The sequence below is a fragment of the Glossina fuscipes genome, unplaced genomic scaffold (genome assembly GCF_014805625.2).
Source record: "Glossina fuscipes isolate IAEA_lab_2018 unplaced genomic scaffold, Yale_Gfus_2 121, whole genome shotgun sequence".
Classification (NCBI taxonomy): domain Eukaryota; kingdom Metazoa; phylum Arthropoda; class Insecta; order Diptera; family Glossinidae; genus Glossina; species Glossina fuscipes.
In genome coordinates this window covers 828004-848415 of record NW_023998464.1, presented here as the reverse complement: position 1 = coordinate 848415, position 20412 = coordinate 828004, and the positions used below count along the sequence as shown (strand labels likewise).

The window sequence follows — 20412 nt, the reverse complement described above, 5'->3', positions numbered from 1 at the left end:
ACACACACACACACACACACACACACACACACACACACACACACACAAATACAATGTAAAGCACAGAAGACATCATCATCATTATGATAAACGTGTTAAAGGCATTCCGATATGCGAGATGTAAAAATATGCCGTAATTGACAAATTTTAGGTAAATTGAAAAAAAGAGATAAAAAAAATATAATAAATTTATTTTTCTTTTAACAAATTAGGTAAATTTATTATTATTATTATTATTTTCTTTTACTTTATGCAAAACACGCGTACAAAAATAATTTGTTGGAACTAACCATTTGTCACAAACTTCATAAATAATAAGACCGTTATAATTGAGGATTTATAAAAATTTCGTAATTTTAAAATTGGTAAAAACATTTTATATGTTTATTTAATTTCTAATGTGAAAAGAAAAACAATTTTTTTGCTTCGCTTTTTTTGTTATTTTCTTGTTTTGTTTGTTTTTTGTATCCGGGCCTAAAAGTATGCTTTAAATTAATTTAATTAAAAAAATTGTTTTTGTAAAAATTTCTCGATAAATATTTTTATGTAAATATTTTCGTTTTTTATTGCGCTTTAACCGTTATAACCGTTACATTTCAACTGAGTCAACTGAGTCAACTGAAACTAAACTAAACTGACTAAACTGAAACCGAGCCGAACACCATTGAGAACAAAACTGATGACGATGCCTTTCGTTACACGGCGAAAGTAATAAAACATTATGAATCGTTTGCATTCGTGTGTGTGGCTGTATGCCCGCTATGCTTGAGTTCGTGACCCACGAGGCTTGTTTTCTTGCTTTTCTGCAGATTTTTTTTCCTTCTTTGCACATTTTATTTTTTTTTTTTTAATACTTTAACCAGAAACCGCCATCTAAACTAAGTAAATGTAGTTTTGCTACTCTTTTCATTTACCATCACTACGTTATGCTCACTTTGCTTACAATTTCTTTTTTTGTTTTTGTTTTTATTTTGCGTACACGTATGTGTAAGCGAGGGTTTCGTATTTTTATTTATATTTATAACAATATGTGGGAGTCCTTCTCCTTGCATTGGCGCCTTTAATAAATACAAATTGCAGATATTTATATATATGATAATGACATGGTGTACATACGATGTCAATGCATATATATTCGCATGCAAAATAATGTTACGCGTTCGTCTCTAAGTGTGTCATACGTCTCAGCAATGACGTGCAATTTACTATTTATATTGTTGTTGTCATAGATTTTTTGGCAAAATAACAAAGTATTTTTACTGTAGGTTGTCTTTCTTTGTCGGCTCATTTCCGGTTTCTCTTTCAAAAAGATACAAAAAGCCATGAAAATCTTTTTGTCTTTTTCGACTTTCTACGAAATGAAAAAGTTGCAAAGAAACGCAATAAAAAAATTGTTGAAACGTTGGTAAATTGTTTAGGTTTTCACTTTTGTATTGAAGCAACAATTTTTGATCATTTCAGCAAGGAATTAAACAAAAAGAAGACAAACTGTATTTATTTACAGTTTTTCTCCTCTTTCGTTTTTAAATTTCATAAGCGATTTTCTAGCGATACTGCAAAGTTTAACGGAACTAAACTACATAAACATTGCTTGTGAGTTGGCACCATTCCGGGTATTATTGACCGATGTGTTACAATTTTTTATTTTTTTTACTTTATTCTGATCATTATGTTTTCATACCAGACGCCACTTGTGAGACAAAGGTATATTAAGTTTGTTCGGATGTATGAAGCATCCAGGGGACACGTAGGGAGACTTGAGATGGACCCAACTTTACGATACCAAAATTGGCTTTGAATCAATCCAAGTTTGTCTCTACGTCCGCCCATCTGCTCGTCTTTTTTTTTTATGTTTAATCTACAGATCGCAATTTGTCGACCTATGACGAACACTATTGCGAATAGTTCATGACGGCCCCTTTGTTCGACCACTTCTCGTGTAATGCCTCATTTTGAAAAGTTGTTACACAATTATAATAACGAACTGGTGTGGGATATTTAACGACGAGTCCTAAGCCACTATCATTTTTTTTTTGCTTGTTCAAATATCGTGAACATATCCCTTGCAGTAAGTTACGTACCATATATAAAAATAAGTAAATTGCGGTTAACGTAATTTAAATTTGATTGAAAATGAAATAAAAGTTTAAATGACTTCTCAATCAATCAATACACCACATTGATAAGCAAAAACAAAACTCACTTTATATTTTGGATTACCCATACATCGCAGAACGTATAGGCTTTATTTAAACTGAACAATTCTAATAGTAGATTACGTTTCATTAACATAAACGTCGTCATTTGCATACACACATGAAAGTCAAAGCAATATAAAATATCGTAAGTTAAATACAATAGAAGGAAAATACAAAAATCATTTCCATAAAATGAAAATGCAATAAAAACACATGTAAGAAATCTACATTCAGTAGAGTCCTCGAATCTCAGATAGCCCGTACTTAGGACTAAACTCCCGTTTAATTGACTCCTCGTAAATGTTTTAACTAAATATAGTCCAACGTACGAATGTTTCATTTTATTTTTTAGGTGTGTATATGATACATCTGAACGTAAAATAAAGTCCCCATCGCTCTCTTTATGCGCTGTACTAAGTGAATCTGCTACTTCAAGTAGCACCAAGTGCTCATGAAGACGCACTCTTCTAAATAATATTAAACTTTCTAGAAAAAACCTTCTCTTAGATTTTTCTTACTAATTTTATCAATATTTAAAAATAAATAAATAAAATCGTGAATAAACCCTGCCCGATGAAGTTGGTTGCTTCATAAAAGGTATCTTCCGCTGCCAATTTTCCGAAAATTTCAGATGCAAGTAACTTGGACATTTGTCCTTTTACGGTATAAGTTTCAGTTGTTTGCAAGTTTTCGTCAGCGTAAAGACGCAGATGTCGATATCCATCATTTAAGCCAATCCATGGTATATTGCTTTAAATCGGAAAACAATGCAACTCAAGCCACGGAAATGATTAATTCGGCTTGAAGTGAAAATGCAAAAAACTATGAAGCTTTCGGAACCCACTTAGTGACATTTCGTGCAAAATATTTTAGTCTTGCGGACGACACATATTGTACGAATTCGTGGAAGATATTAAATTAAGAAATTCAATGGTTCCTGAGCAAATGTTCAGTAAAAACCTAAAAACACCTCACTGTATCGGGAAGAGACAGACGACGAAAGAGGATGGGTTCTGCATGAACGCTAAGAGAGGAGAACAAAAATCGAGGAGCTATTGCAGTCTTACATTTGTTAAGTCACTCCAGTGAGTCAGATACGTGCAACCAATTTCAATGTACATAACATATTTGCGGATCTATTAATATTAAATTTTTCAATTCCAAATTTTTTTTAAAACGTAAATCATAATATCGGACCAAGTAGACGCTGAACAAACAGAATACATAAATTTTCACAAAGATGCTAATATTAGTGAAAAACTGATTTTCAAATCTGAATGCCAATTCAAGGGTATTAATGGTCTGATCAGGAATATATCGACCTTACTGTGGCAGTTAGCTTTAAGTATAATGAGCGGAACAACGAATTTAATATACCGTTAACGTCTTAAATAATGAGCATAAAAACAAAAGACTTGCACAAGGTTATCGTAACCTATACTGAATCGCAATGAACCGAGCTGAGGTAAACTCTTCTACTTATATCGCACTGCAATAACAATAGTAAAGTCAAGGTAGTATAGCTTAAGCGAAAATACGGCTTAAGCTAATGAACCGCATTCACAAATGCTCTTATATATAAACATTTTTTCTTTTATTTCCTTTTAACGAGTGCTACAGCAACGAATAAATATTTTTTTTTTTTTTATGTTTCACTTTACCCACAAAACATTGCTGTTAGATAATCCTAACCTTTGTAAAAAAGGAATTTGAAAAATTGAATGACAAACCATAACAATTAAGTAATGCCATCATCTGCCAACTAAGTCCGATAGCTCTTGTTGGTTACACCAAAGAAAGACAAATTATCTAATAGTTAGCAAAGTCCATATTGACTTCGTATCAGGCTAAGACTGTCAGTTTCCTTTTTTGCCTTTTGTTTAGTTATTGTAGAGGTTAAAAACTTTTAGTAATGTTGTGGTTGTCTTAACAAAAAAGCTTTACATAGTTTGTAGTTGGTATTTGTTGCCATTTGTTTTAAAGTTTTAGTAAACAATTCCAACTCTCATCATTATTATCTTCGTCATTATCATTGCTTTAGAATCTTCTTTTTGCACTTAATAGCAGCTGCAATTCTATGGCAATCACAATCAGCACAGAAATCATTACTTACTTAGCAAAAGCATATATGGCATAATACTGCGTTCAAAAAATAAGGGGAATTTTTGGTTTAGAAAAAAAAAAACGCGGTTTCGAATAGCAACGTTGTGCACGAGCATTGAAAATGTTAAGAAATTGTTACTGTAATCAAAAAACGAAATGCTAGATAACGCCATCAACGCCAATCACTAATGAAAAATCAGGATCGTTGCAGTTAGCGATATATTCATCCATTTTTCTCAGCTGAATTGCATTCAGCCGATTTAAGTAACATAATCAAAATGATTAAAGGCTTAAGCTTATGACGCTATAGAAAAAAAATAGCTTTTGTAATAGCAAGCAATCATGAATCTAACTATATAACTATATAATTAACTGCTATACATTGCAATCTACGCCGTGGAGGTCAAGCCTGTGAACCCCGGATTTGCAGTCGCGACTCTTATGCCCGCGGCTATGGAATAGCCCATTGGAATTCGTGAAGATTTGGTTGAAGTAGTAATTGGGAAAAATGCAATTTTAATGAAAAATTCGTGTTTGTTCCAAAACATGAATATGTTTCGGACGACATCGTTTGAATCCGAAAGCGAAAAAAACCACGTCTCGCAATAATAAAGACCAATGCCCAGGCCTTTTTTATAGTCTGCGTGAACTGAGAGACGGAGTGAAGTCAGTAAAGAGAGAATTTGAAGATCATACCATAAAAGACGTTTTGGTTACTAAGCTAACAAAGTGAAAGACATCAAGAAAGGGTTTACACTGATATTCAATGCGTGCCTATTTTTATAAGGAAGAAATTATTATTATTATTATTGTTATTATTGTAAATTTAGCCAGAGAATAAGTTCTAAGACTGAATTCTTAAAGCACTAGCATCTTAGGCTTTATTCGGCTTTATTGACTCTTCCGCACTTGAGATTTGAATCCACAACCATTGGGCGTTGCTAGTCGAGACTCTTGTCTATACGGCCACTCAGGTGGATTTTATAAGGAAGGAACCTACAGTATATCTTTCTAAAAATCAATATTTTTGTGGATTTAAAAGATCCTTTGAGGCTTTCAGAAAAAAATCGCTGCCGGGAAGTTGCAACCTAATATCTTGTCTGTTGGTTTCTAAGTTCTCCAACTAACAGATGTCTTCACAAAGTGTTCATTTATTGAGCTCCTTTCCGGGCAAAAATAAGTCAATAGGATGACCCCTGAATAGGCTAAGAACAATTCGCAAGTAGTTAGTTGGGTGGCAGAACCATAAATATTCGTGAATTTTTCTTTATCGTTTCGCCACACGTAAAGCATAAAACGTTCAATTGAAAAAAAAGCAAGAGGCTTTTACGAAACATCTCCGTGAAAGGAGAATGAGGGCGAAGAAGAATGTTTGAACGTGGAAGTCAGTCTCCTAAGAAAAATTCATTATAAGAGAAAAATACTAAAAGAGAACATATTTGCAAACTTTTGACCCTTTCTCCTTAAAGCACGACTTTAGGGCGACGAAATGGCCGACAGCATAGCTATCTTTACTTAAACATTTTACATTATCTTTAAAATAATTTAAACATTACGAAAGCTTTTCATTGAAATACTCGCCACTTTCACATAAATCAATACTTTTAAAATTCCTTTACATACTTCTCTAGCCACAGAGATATAGATATGGTGAGTGCGCTGGTTTTTGTTCAATTTTGCACCATCTGTAGTGTTGGCCGCAGAGAACAATAAATTAATGATGGCACGTGAGGATTGCTGCAACGTTCCTATTTTATAATATATTTGAAAAATTATTTTTTTTTTTTAGAATACTTAATAACATCATAGAATATCATCACTCTATTGTCTCTTCTTCCATCCAATTCTCAAAAACCTGTCCTTGTTTTTTTGAAGCTGTTATAGTGAATTCCTACTAAAAATGAAAATTCTCATTATTGTTTGATCACACCGTCACGTCTTATCGTCCAAAAAAAAACAAAAACCTACAGATATATTTAACGACTTTTTAAAAAAAGAAATATTTATGTACATATACAGTGCGCCACAAAACAACTGCAACAGCGGATGGGCTGCTTACTAAGAAGGGAAGCAGGACAATTTCTGGAAAAAATAAATGAATTAGAGAATTGAAGATAATGTCTACCAATTCGAACTCCAAGCAATGTCTGGAGATCTTAACTGAAACGTTTTTGCAAACAATGGCGGAACTTTACCTTATCATATTACCAACAAATATGGACCTCAAAATATTCAGCCCTTCATGGCAATTTTGTAGTAAAAAAAAAAAGAATAGCATGTACGGCCTTATAGTTTACTGTTGCAGTCCACAACCCACAATTGCGAATTGTTCCAGATCGGACTGAACTTCATTTGACAGCTACCGCTTAAAATGCTTGTAAACACGGTGATTTATTAATATGCTGAACAAAATGAGTCATACAGGCCTTCGACGTTTTGTTATTAGCTGCATGTGTAAGCCCCGTACTACTGCATTAACAGCTTGGAAATGCCTAATATTGTTCCTGCGGACTTTGAACTTTTGTTTTGACTTTGTTTTAGAAATGCAACTACCGAACGTTATAAAAGCATAGCTTGGTTTGGTTTTGATATTTGATACATAGGTACATTCTATCACATGACCGCCTGTCTTTTATCGATATTACCCATCGAACTTTATGTCGACGGCAAAGCGATAGAATTGATCGCCTAGCTTTACAAAATATTGTGCTCTATTAAGTCCCAGAGAATGGATAACAGTTGCATTTTTGCTTTTGCAATTTTATGAATTATGCTCTCAACTTTCATCTCTCATATGTCTATCGCTACTTGAAATTTATGGAATAAAAAATAAAATCTTAACGAAAAACGTACAAACATCTTGCAACCTCTCAACTGTACTTGTATTGCATTTACGATGAATTTTCATAATGTTTCTTTCCACATTCACTGGAGGAGCAATTTACATATCACACAAAGGCAGAGTAGAATGAAATCTCAGTAAAGAAAAAAACGTCGTTTTGCTCTAAAAGAAAATAATCACAGAAATCGGTTAATATTCAACATTTCAAGTATATATTTACGTGCGAATGCCTTTTACGTATTATAACATGGTTCGAGCTGTGGCTTTTGTTTTAAAACAATACACATGTAAAAACTAGAAAACATTTATATATGAATTTGTATAAAAAGAAGATTGCTAATGCAATGCTTGTATGAGATATTACTTACGCGGATTTGAGGGAACGTATAATTATTCTTAAAACTATTACGAAAAAAGGAAACAAATTATTACAAAAGTTCAATGATTGAACATAAATTTTGCTCTACATTACAGTGCTCAAATGACTTAAATAAATATACTGGCAAACATCACAGTTTCCTTCGGGATATCCCAGTTGACAAAACATGTTTCCTGAACTGAGATCTGATAAGATCGGAAATGCAAATTTCAATGAAAGTCTAATTAGTTGACATCCCGTTGCTTGTGTGTCATCATTACGATATAATAGATCCGTTTACGATCTCCCTCTCTCTCTCTCTCACTCTCTTTCTCTATCTATCTATCTATCTCTCTATCTATCTCTCTATCTATCTCTATCTCTCTCCCTCTTTATGTCTCTCCATACGTTTTTCTCTTCTTCTCCACATGTCGATATTACAACGATCGATATTGCGATTAAAGTTAGATCTTCGACAAAAATTACTGATGGCGCTCAACGTTACTCCAAACTCGCTTTCCTGCATCAGTTACCAAAGACGCTGTTCTAAATGAATTTTTGTGGTTACTGCAGATAAATTTACGTTACGATAAAATAAACGTTCAGCCGGATTGCGGTAATCTTGTCTTTAGTGATTTTTTCGTGATATATAGTGGAACGACGATATATAGAATAATCAGTATTCAATAATGGAATAACATTAAGTAGTAACATATAATATATATATACGCTCATGTGATTGAATGAAGCGTACGTTCATAAAACGAAAAGGAAAAGATTTCTTTTCAAGTCCCTGAAAAGCAAGTAACACCCTCCTTTTGCCAAACCGGGCTCAAAAAAAATAAATTTTCTTGTTAAAGATCCTGCATTGTCGACGAGCGAGTTCCCTGCCGTGGCGAATCAACACACACACATACACCCTATTCATCATCACTTTTTGTTGTTTATGGTAGACAGCTGTAGATTAAACAAAGAATTGTGTCTGCTTACCTTGAGTATTCGTAGTTTTTATGTTCTAAACCATCTTGAATTCTTAAATTTTTATAAATTTTTTTTCCATGTACACCATAGTAACGAATAACACACCTTTCGTCCGGACTTTTCCATCACTTTCAAAATTTTCACGTCAGTGTTTTAAAGTATTAAGAATTTACTGTTTGTGGGTCAGACTGCTTATCGTCTCTTAATTTGATGTAAAATTTTAAAATTATAAAGAATATTTTAAATTCTCTGTAAGCGTGCCCTAATCTTCATTTTTACATTCTCATGCGCATCTGTCGAATTTATAAGGTATCCGTAGATTTATTGAAAGCTGAAATTTGTGTCGAAAATATGTATCAAATCACTGATGCGTACGAAATTCATTATATTTCGAGCATAACATGACACACGCTCTCGATTAACTTCAATTCATAGGACTTAGAAATTATAAACTCGTCGTAAGCTTACGGAAAGTAAGTAGCGTGTGCGAAAAGAATGCTGGTAGCTTGTTTACATAACGTCTTTGCCTAATTAGTTAGCTAAAGGTTCTATAGATTGTGTAATAACCTAATACATGCTACCCTCACAATTCTACAAACACTGCATAAAAAAAAAAACTAATTTTAATTATGATATTAAATTGTATTTTACCTTTTTGCGATTCTCCATTTTTCTGTCAAACAAATATTGTGCACTTCTTGCGTGGTTATGCCATTTATTCCTAAGTAAAAAAAATAGTAGCAATTATTAGTTAAAAGTTTTCTAGCTTAAGGTTATCTAATTGGTAAAGGATATAAAAAATTCAGTTCAAGAAACAATTAACGCCAGCTCAAAAATAACATGTGATAGAGGTATTAACAAGTTATAAGTTTTTGGTATTTCCGGGTAGTTTGTCTGAACTTGCGACGATTTGATTGGTTCTCCATTATCTATTATGACAATTCTCAGGTTTGCAAAAGTCGGTACATATTGTTAAACCCTTCTTGTATACATTGATTATCACAGGGAAACTTGGGAGTGTGGATACTTAGACAAAAAGTCCGGCTCCTGTAACTAAAACGAGCAGAACGACTACGTCTCACTAATAAATACCCTACATCAACCTATAATTATTCAAAAGAAAATTTTTCGAATTGACGCGTTGTATGCGAAATGATCGAAAAAGTTATCCGATCCAAACCATTTTCAACAGCGTTCGTCCTTGATTATCACCGGTAGGTTGAACCGATACAGGAAGTGATTCTAAAGCGATCGGTATAATAAAAGGTGGGCCTACCTCAAGTTCTTCTGGGTGCTGAATAGTCAAACTTAATATACCCTTGTACCCTTGTGGACCTGGGGTATAAATATTTTTTTTTTTGACGAACTTCTTCATTCAATTAATTGCTGCACAAAAATTTATATTTCTGAGAAAAGCCTCCGTTATGCAGTAACAACAAGCAAATGGATTAATTTTTTTTGAGATCGAAGTTTGCAGCATCTACACAATACGTTGGAGACTCTCCTGTCATGATCTCGTGAAAATGGATGCTTTATTCTCATTATACCCGACTCCACTTGTGGTACAGTACAACCCCCAAAATGTCAACGGTAAACTCATCTTCCACCATCCCACTTTTTTGTCTGATGTCTGTCCGTATATATTTGTGTTCATCCTATAGGTTATCCACCAATAATCATCCTTGCATGAAAAGTCGGCCTTTGCATGAAAATAATATGTAATTGCTGACGCACTGCTACCAAATCGAGTGAATAATTGCATTAGACGAAATGGCGTAGGGTATTTAATAATCGACCTTTCCTCACAACACAGTTCCTATTTGTTTGTCAATATTTTTTAAAATGATGTACTTTTAATACTTAAATATATTCTTAAGCGTCTTCGAATTTTATATATTCTTTCACCTTTCCTCCCATGCAAGAGAAAAAATAGTTTAAAAAATCTGTTTTTTAGGCTCTTATATAGTGGCGTTACCCCATAAAGGCCTTTATGTAACATTGAAAATAATTTATGGTCTCCTGTTTTTTTGGTTTTTATTTTCTCTAAAATGGAAAAAATGAACAAAAAAAAATTCTATTTTTATTGTCGAACGTTAGTCTTGCAAGTAAAACAGTTTTAAGCTTTAAAAGTGATTTTCAAATCAAATTTTCCACTCTGTTTACTGCAATCATCATCCTTGTTATCATCATCGTTAAAGAAAATTGAATTTTCTTCAGAAGCGTAAATATTTGTAATAAACAAGGAAAAATAAAGCTTCTCTCGAATAAAAAGTTTGTATTTGTTTATAATTTCTAAAAATTTGCAAAAAATTACTTGACAAATTTCTCATGAAATTAAAATTTATAATCTATATACACTTTGACGAGATCACGGTGGCGTAAAGCCTAAACTTACTATCTCGACATTGAATGGTGATCGCGTTAGATAGTTCACCAAATTTTTCCCAACCCTTTCTGTTCTTGTTTTTCAAACATAAAACAATGGTTCTCTTCTTGCTGTTTACCTGGCCACGCTATATGAAAATATAACGACAGCGATTTTCGTTGAAAGGGAAATAATTTGTGCAGACCGTTCGTGACTTCTTCTTGTCTTTCGTGGTTAAATAAACAATATATTTGTATTTTTTTAAAACAAAATAGACCATTTTGTCCATAAAAGACGATTAACAGCTGTATTCCGAGCAACATCCACCAGAACAGACGTTGCTTTGCTTATAGATTGCGTAAACAAACAACTTCGTTTGAGCGTATTCTACTAGGATATGTTAGGGGAAAGGGCACGAATGTCTACAACACGCAGAGGGGCTTGGAATAGACCCACATTTTATTAAATCTTTTGTCTTATTATTATAAGTCTGTTCGCTCTTTATTAACATTATGTTCAGCCAACGGGTATTTAAACTGCAGTGTTTTTCGTACATTAGGTACGCTATATCTAGAAAATCGTTAGTTACTTCAATAAAATATTCTTAACTTTCACACATAAAACAATGGGTCTCTCCTTACTGTATCCCTAAGAGTCAGTTTACTTCGTTTTAGATGAGCACTACTTGGCAGCGAGATCACTTGAACGGAAACGCGGACCCAATTAACACTTTTAAGGTTAAAGGTTAAGGCTTTTTGTTTGTTTTTTATTCACAAAAAAAAATTTATTTTTATCTATTCTTGTCTAGCCATTCGCTGATTACCTAACCTGAGCTTTATTTCTATATAAGTAAAACTATTGTAGTTCTTTTCAGCAGCGGCTTTTCACAATAAAATGTTATAAGGGAAGCGGTCAAAGAAATCGTCCGCACCGAACCATTTTCGATAGTGTTCGTCCTTGAGCCGAAACACATCGATCTATTAAATTTCTTCATCATAACATCTCTAATATTGCAATCTTCGTAGAAGCGAGTCAGGTAGACGGACAGGAGGCCAAAAGAGCGATTCTGAGTCTGTCGATGTAATAAACGGTGAGTCTACCTTAAGTCGTTCTGGGTGTCGTATACATACGTGTCCTTACCCTTAACATATCATTGTACCACCAGGTGTGTAGAATGTAATAAATTTATTTACTTAGTTCTGATGGCAATTACTTAAATTAAGGGAAATTGCGCAAATAAATGAAATTGTATTTAACTTTTAACATCACAAGTGCCTGTATGTTCTCAAGGTCTGTTCAACTATCCAGCTACGGTCTTGATCATTTTGACGGGTACTTTAAGATGCCACTTAAAAAGAATCGAAGGCTATAGAGACGGTCGAACGTGTCATTGCTGAACTAGCAGGTTTGGCCGGATTCTTGAACGTTTGTCTCCCGAATAATCCACAGACGACTACACCTAAAAGTAATGCACATAATTTTCCCCTATAAAAATAGGCGCACGGTCGAAACAGCCCAACTCCATACCCCACCCTGCCTTTGATCTCTTTCGGTTCCTAATTTGCATCTGGAAACCGCCCCTAAGCTACTTTCTACTCGTAAAAAAAAAAATAAACAATCTCTTCGGGTTATTAATTATATGAACAAAAAAAACAATTTAGAGCAATTTACTATATAGGATTAGTAAAAATGTGGATAGATCCATCTAATGTAAAAGTATGTACATAAAAAGTATCGTTATAAATAAGAGTAATAAAAAAAAAAGAACTACAACCATAACAATTAATACAATATAATATAATATACATGGATAACATAATAAGGTGTATAAATCTGATTGCTGAAGTTGATGGCTATATACATCTGTGAAGAATCGAGTAATGTTGATGATAATGTTGATAATGACGACAATATTGACGTTACTGTTGCGCTAATTGTGTGTGTTGTGTGTGTACTGTGTGGAGCAAAGGTGATGTATACATGTTTATGATTTCATTATTGTTTAGACAGAACGTCAGTTTACGTTCACTTGCAGTACATACATGAATAGATTTATCTACGTTTTTCTTCCCAGTTCATCTAAATTTTCTTTTTTGTTCTTAATATTTTCTTCTTAAGTACGCTCTTTGTATTTCTCTTTTTTCTTTTTGCATCACTACGTTTTCTACGAATACTTAGAACGTTAAATGCTTCTATTTTTCAATATATAAATTCATAGATTTAATGTTCCACTCGTATACATTTGCCTTTCTGTGTTCTCTTTCCATTCCATTACAAATGTTCAAAACTTTCATATAGTTTTTCTTGCAAATTTCAATTACGGACTTGAGAAGTTTTCCTTATACCAAAGCACGAGCATATATCATAGTTAATATTCAGTTAAAGATGTTTTTGGTCAGCTGATTTAATGTTTATACATTCAGCTTTTGCTTTACATTGCGTTCAGGTTCCACTTCTATTGTCTTCTAAATATATAATGCAAGTCACACGATTATTTCAAATGTTTTTCTTTAAACGCTTTTTACTTTTCTTAATTACCATTTGATATTGCTCACCATTTATTTCCTCGACCAACTGGCCAGGCCTTATGATCTCTCCGAAGTTCGTTACATTTTTTTCTCCCTTTTCTCCTGTTCTCTTCTAAAGACCATTCATTTCTCGATGAGTGAGATTAACAATCTAATTTACTACAGGGTTGTAACTGTAACAAATATTACAAGACACAACCACATGTTACAATGCGTACATAAAGATTACTAACTATTTCGTTCATAAGAACTCAGTTCAAAAGAAAAGCGAAAATTACTTTATTTTCTGAAACCGAAAGCTTTAAACTTCTTTATTCACTCCCATTTAACTTATTCGACTTTGCTTCGTTACTTTTACTTAATTGCTATACGATAGAAAATTCTTGTAAACAGAAAATGTTTACGGTTTTTCAGGGAACTAAAGTGTCATAGCTTTCAATAGCTTGGGCTTTCAGAAATGAAGCGGTAATCATGTAAGCAGGCGATCATCGCGGTGATTATCTCCCTCCGTTTGTGGGAGAGAATTGATTATCGCCAAGAGGCTAATTAGGCTCCATCGTCAGCAGCTTTCCAATACATTTCCTTAAATTTTCCATGACAATGCACTAATAACTGATAGAAACGTAAAAAATGAGAGCCAAATTGAGTTTTATTTATCATGCATATGATAAACAATAACAAGCATGCAAAATAAAATGAATTGTATAGAGCCCATGTTAGGCTGCATTCAGTTTCATTTAACTCGATATTGAAAAAAACTTGTACTTACTTTCAACATTTTTGTCTTTTTCTTCACAATTCGCAAATGTAATTTCGGACACCCTTCATTTTTTTTTTTATTTTTCTAATTTTTTGAATTAATAGTTCATTGTCTAATAATTGTCTATATATTTTTCCTTTGCAGCTGCTTTTTTACAAATTCAAATTTAAAAGCAGATTTGTGATAACTTTACTTAGTTTATATTTAATATTAATGCGAATTTATTCTCAATAAGGGCAATTTTGTTGTCGCCAGATTTGACGTAACTGAGAGAGCGGATTTGGCGATAATCGTCAGCGAATTTGCCAATATGATTAGATTCTCTTGGCGATCATAGCCTACTTCATTGCCTCCTGCTTACATGGCTACCCACTTATGTTATCAGGTAAACAGATAACACTTTTTTTATATTGATTTGATAAAAAATCAACTAATTCCAAAAACAAATACATGTAATAATTTTTTGTTAATAAATAAATGCATACAAGGGAAAACAATGGAAAACCAGGAAAATTTGTTAAGCCTATTTGTGAAAAAGAATACCCCGATGCGGGGGGGATGGGTTATGACGTATGTATAAGTAACCAATTGGTTTAAAAAAAAACTAAAAAACGTCACCACACCGCCAATTGCCACCACTTTCAATTTCTTGACTTTCAATGTCGTTACAATCGAAAAGTTTTTATTATTCTCGTTTGTTAATTTTTTTGAATTCACAGGGAGATGTTTAGAATGGGAAATTATAATAGAACAGTTTTATAAACAAACCTTAGGCCTTTGCACCTGAATCCTTTTAAGCAAGGTTAATCAGCTAACCGTATAATAGTTTTCACACAAAGTTATATAGCGCGTAAGAATTTTCAATGTAAATATTTTATTTCATGACTAATCAGTTATAATGCATAGTACAATCATAACATTTAATTAATTTAATAAATAATTTGCATACCTTTCACACAATAAATTTTCTTTGGTGTAATATTACCAGATACATGAACTTAACTTTGCCATTTTCTAAGCAGCTGTGGATGCGGTATATTATGGTTTGTTCCTACCAAATGATACGAGGAAAGAGTGTCGCCATCAAAACAACAAAAAATGAGAATAATATTCGGAAAGTCACGATATCGTAAGTTTTCAGAAGAAGCTCGGCTTCGTAAGGCCAAACGCGCTCAGGAAATGTTTACCATTCTAACCACGAATATCTTAGCCTACTTACTCTGTTATCAGTAGACATTACCGCTTCCGATCAACACGAGTTGCTATATAAAACGTATTATATGTTCGAACTATTTCGTCATTCTTATGACAATGGGTTATTTTGTGGATAGTCTCAAAAGACCAATTGCATTTTCCGCACGGAATTCACTTCATTTCGAAAAAAAACAGCAGAATTAGCGACCAACGATACGCAATTTTTTGAGTAATGCATGTCTAATCAGTTTTTCACTGTTAAGTCGGAGGCAGCAAGGCACATAATATTTTAAGGAGGACTCTCCAACTCTTTCATCCGGTTTATTCGCCCGATCAGAGCAAATTCGACAAACATTTTTTCTTCTTTTTCATATCACATGTACTTCACTATTCAATCGGACGCTGCAGATGTAGATTGCTGGTCGGCTCCAACTTGTCGATAATATCCTTTTTAGCTAATTGATGAATGACTTCATGACATCCCTTTTTTTATTAAAGAAGTACCGATAATACACGCTTTATGAGGTTTATGGGATTACAATTTGTGATTGTCTTTTTCAGGCGTAGTTCGCGTTAAGATGAAGAATAGAATGGTGCTTGAGACGCACCGTTGACACGGCAGAGGCTGTCCAAACTTTCTGTTCAAAGAAATTTTGTGAGGTAAAGGCAGTGACTTTCCTTTGATGAATATTCGTTTCATTTATATTAACATTTTAGTTGCAGGCATTAAGAACTAGATGTAGAGAAAGACTATATGCAGTAATCGCTACCTGCTTTCTTGACTTTTTACAATGCGTTACCGCGGGGAGAACGCTGGATTCACGAATAGTTTTTCGTTAATTTCCTAAAAACTTATACGAAATAAATCGTTGCTTTCCGATCAAAATTATTTGCGATATCGTTTCCGTATCTAATTTTTTCGATACAAAGGACGAGTTACTACCAAAATATTTCGACCATGAGGGACTCGTCTTCGACCCGCATTTAAATGCACGATTTTTCACTTATGTTGGAACGATCGTAATTTTGCTCGTAGAACAGACAGTAGTTATGGGCGATCGTTAAACGATAAAGAACTTTTCCTACGTGCATTTTCTCTGCATTTATGTACAAAGTGGTTCACAAAGTGAACGGAGGCGAAGACCATACGAACATAAACTTTCATTAATACGGTTTAATGGTTGGCTGATGTCTGCAGAAAGTCACTTGGATAAAATTCTTTAATTTGTTTCGATCCCTTCGCTATTGACCTTCTAGCGGTCGTTAAATCATTACAAGTTTTCTGCTGCACCAACTTCATGTTTACATCGATATAAAGTTTGAAACAATAAATAATTGTTGACAAACTGTTGATACGCCAAAAAATTCGAAAAAAAAAGAAAACGAATGTTGATATTTTAATTCCACATTTACCGTTCACTTTTGATTGCGTGTATTTAAGTAATAAATTTTTCTTCTCTAGCGAGTGATTTTCTTAAGTATTTTCAACAATAAAATTACTGAACTGTAAATTGAAAACTTTTACACTAAAGGTTGCATGACTTAAGCTTTCTTTATTCTTAACGGCAACTAATAGGATAGCTTCAGATTACCATAAATGCATTCGCTTTTAAATTTGTATTATTTTATTATTATTCCTCTTTCATCTGCTGCTCTTAAAATTCAAAGCAAATTTATTCCGATTGCAGTTTTATTTATTTCATATCAAACATTTTAGAATTCATTTAAGAGCCAGTTAAGTGGAAGAAGGGGGAAATGTCACAGCTATCTAAATTATTTAGCGGTCAAAACTAAATGCAAACTTTATGCATCTTTCTATAAGCTCACATGTTAGCGAAGCATACGTAATTTGTATGAAAAACAAACAAATAAACAAACAAACAACGAAACCACACGAAACTTTTGTGGATGAGCAGACATTTCATTTCATTATTATATTAGTCATGCATTTGTTTATGTATGTATGCTGTAATGTGTAATGGTAAGGCAAACATTGCTGTTTACTAAACCTTTTCATTTCTCTTCCACTAGATTAAAAGCTTTAAAAAATATCCCCTGCAACCTTATTCAATTTAGTTTAAGTGGCTTTCGTTAATAGTAAGTGTTTCTGCTTACGTTTGCTTTTGCTCAACATTCACATACATATATTTGCTCGTACAATGTTACAGTTTTTTCATACCCTCGTAATTTAAAACCATTTCGAATTAACATTTTTTAAGGCCATAGAGAATACACTGTTGCTTTCTATGCACTTAAAGACTTCCTGAGATCTACTGCCATGAAATTTCCATTGCTGTAGAAAACTAAAAAAACCGCCCTGCGTGTGAAATATTAAAAAAAAGTAGGAGAATTTTTGTATTAAAAAGTACGCGCGCTTCGAATATCAATGTAAATTTTTTTCCTCAATCAACATGAGTTCGATGTTTCACATGCTTTGATGTGATTTTTTCGATTTCGTTTCATCGCTTGATTATTGAGCATCACCACCATTTATGCATTTCATATCATCATTCAATTCGCTACGATGTTATTATATCGTACTGAGTAACTGAGATATGTGCAATACCCCAAAATGACTTGTGATAGATCCATTTTTTATTTTACCCACGGATTAAGAATAATCCTCAAAATCCATTTAAGTCTGCCTGTCCGTTTGCCTGACCGTCTGTCCGCCTTCATGTTAGTCTGTTCGCGCTTTTCCTTATCAACCCGTTTGTCTACCTGCCCGTCTGTCCAAAGGTATTTTTGTGTCCAACCTTCAAAATGCAATCTTTTAAAAGAATGTGGTACAGTGCTCTCTTTTAGCGCCAAGATGAAGTCTGTGGGAAGTGAATCGAATAAAACCATTTTTGCGGCCATTCCCCATATGAAGTCATATTTGAAAAAAGTTTTTATACAAAAAAAATTGCAATGTTTAATTATTGTCGATAAAAATCGTTAAAAAATAATGTTTTGACATATAACATAAATTTAGAATATCTGACCAGTATTAGGGCCATCTTAGCCTTATAAACATTTTTTAAAAAGAAAGCATTTTCATGTTGTTGTATGTTATGAATGTTTGGACTGAATAGATTCAGTTTTGCGGTCCTGCCCTCAAAAGGGTTTTTAAGAAGATAATTATAACAAAGTCTAATTCTGCATAGTTCATAGTTCAACGAAAATAGCTGAAGCAAGTTGTTGGGAAAAGTTGGCTGTACCACATTTGGTCCATACCGGAGCTTTCACAACAAGTAGTTTTTGACGAACACTCTTGAGTTATAATAGGGTCGCTTATTGGCGAATATTTTTTTTGCCTTCAGTTTGGACCGCTTTAATTCGCGTTTTGGGATGATGGTATGCATTGTAAGTATTCATATGGGAACGAGCTACGATTTTTGGTATTATTTAGGCAGAGACGTGTAAACTGTTTAATAGTCGGTCTTGCTCAACTATAATGTCTTGATTTGTTCCTGAAATTAATTGACTTGTTTTAAAACAAGAAGAGAAATTGAAGCGGACAGCTGCATGTCTGTACTATTGAATTGATTATTGCCGAGTATCGTATCCTTAATTTTGTAAATATCTTCATCAGTGATAGAGGCTGATAACCTTCTTTGCCGTTCGTTAAGCGAAATTTTGACAAAGATTGAACGCCTCTGGTGCACTTTTGATTGTGCCAAGTTGAATGAATTTGTTCATATTGAACATTCATCGAAATGAAGCGGCGCAACAAGTTATAAGTTAAGAAAATCGAAGAACATCTAATAAGTCTGTAAATGAATTCTGTCCGATGAAAATCGTTACCTTTACCGAAACTTTGAGTATAGATAATTTGAACACGGGTACGTTTGCGGTATACTTTTCAGTTGTTTACTCGGTTTTGTTCAATGTACATTGACGGATGTAAACAGATGGATGTCGACAAGCAGTATATAAGCCGATGCATGTTATTCTTTTTTTAGCTGGAAAACCATGGAGCTCAAGCCAAGTCAACGATAAGTTGGCTTAGGGTATAAAAGCGGTAAGCTACTAAGCAGTTAGAAAGCTGTTCACGGTTTTCGCGCAAAAACTTCTAGGCCTGAAGACTACGGACGTCTTGGGGTTTCGCGAGAGGCATTCGATGAAGACGTTCAAAGTTTAATAAAAACTCAAAAAGAGCTTTCTTTTCTACAGTTAAGAATAAGTCAACAGCCAATTTCACTCCGATAGCATACAATCGGAAAGATTCACCAGGAAAAAAATTGGGTTTTCATGAACACTAGCCGAAGAGAATGAATCGAGCTCAAGTTTGTCAAGTCACTCACTATAAAAGCGAGATTTAAATCGAGTCGTCAATTTACTTCGGTCGATGGTAAATGACGACAACCACAAGCTTGAGTTGACCCACGACAACTATTCAAATCCAGTTATACCCAAAATTACGCAAAAAATGAAAGCGTCATGTATGTTTCCTGGGCGGTATTCATGTACAAACCTGTTACATACTTCGTCAACTTAACGAAAAAGTTTAAACTGATAGTCGAAGCGAGCGCTTTTTTAAAATCAAAATCCCCTTCCCTTGTTTTTCGCAATGTTGTACAAGATTAACGGTAAAGTAAATTCAACCTTAAATTTAAAATTACGTTTTTTAGGTAAAAAATCGAATTCTTGGGCTTTGTGAACAACACATTGAGGTAAGCGCAATTGATTATCATTAACGTAAAGTGTATTATTTGAAGAATCTTGCAAACCTTAAAGCAACCGTTAATCAGATAGCAGAGAATCGGGTGTGCATACGGAGCCGAATCAACTTTTAATAACGTCCCCTGACCTTTCAAATACATTTACATTTCGACATGACCCACAAGGTGACGCAAAATGTCCTCGGCGTATCTACAACTTACGACAAATTTTATATGATTACGTCATCCCATTTCGCCAATTATTAAGACACAATACACAAATTATTTCTCAGGTTCTTTGAAACTAGTTCACGATATTTAGCATTCCTTTAGCCTCGCCAAACTGATGCCATCAACTTGTGTTGCTCCAATTAAAGTTGCGATTGAATTTACTGTATAAGATATCCGGGAATTTCTTAGTAAATGGTACTTCCCTTGCC

At 33.7% G+C, this 20412-nt stretch overlaps 1 protein-coding gene across 3 annotated transcripts in view; it reads right to left on the bottom strand.

Moving 5' to 3' along the window:
• LOC119640570 overlaps nucleotides 1-12905 on the bottom strand; it is a 28822-nt gene extending 15917 nt beyond the window's left edge. The window contains exons 1-2 of one of the 3 annotated variants that reach the window (XM_038038698.1): nucleotides 12890-12905; nucleotides 9134-9203 (exon numbers count right to left, since the gene is read on the bottom strand). In XM_038038698.1, coding sequence (XP_037894626.1) covers nucleotides 9134-9203; nucleotides 12890-12891 — 72 coding nt within the window. In that variant the 5' untranslated portion in view covers nucleotides 12892-12905. Of the gene's footprint in view, nucleotides 1-290; nucleotides 412-9133; nucleotides 9222-12889 lie in introns of those variants that run through there. The other 2 variants (XM_038038699.1, XM_038038696.1) reach the window with 2 other exon arrangements.
• Nucleotides 12906-20412: the final 7507 nt, after the last annotated feature.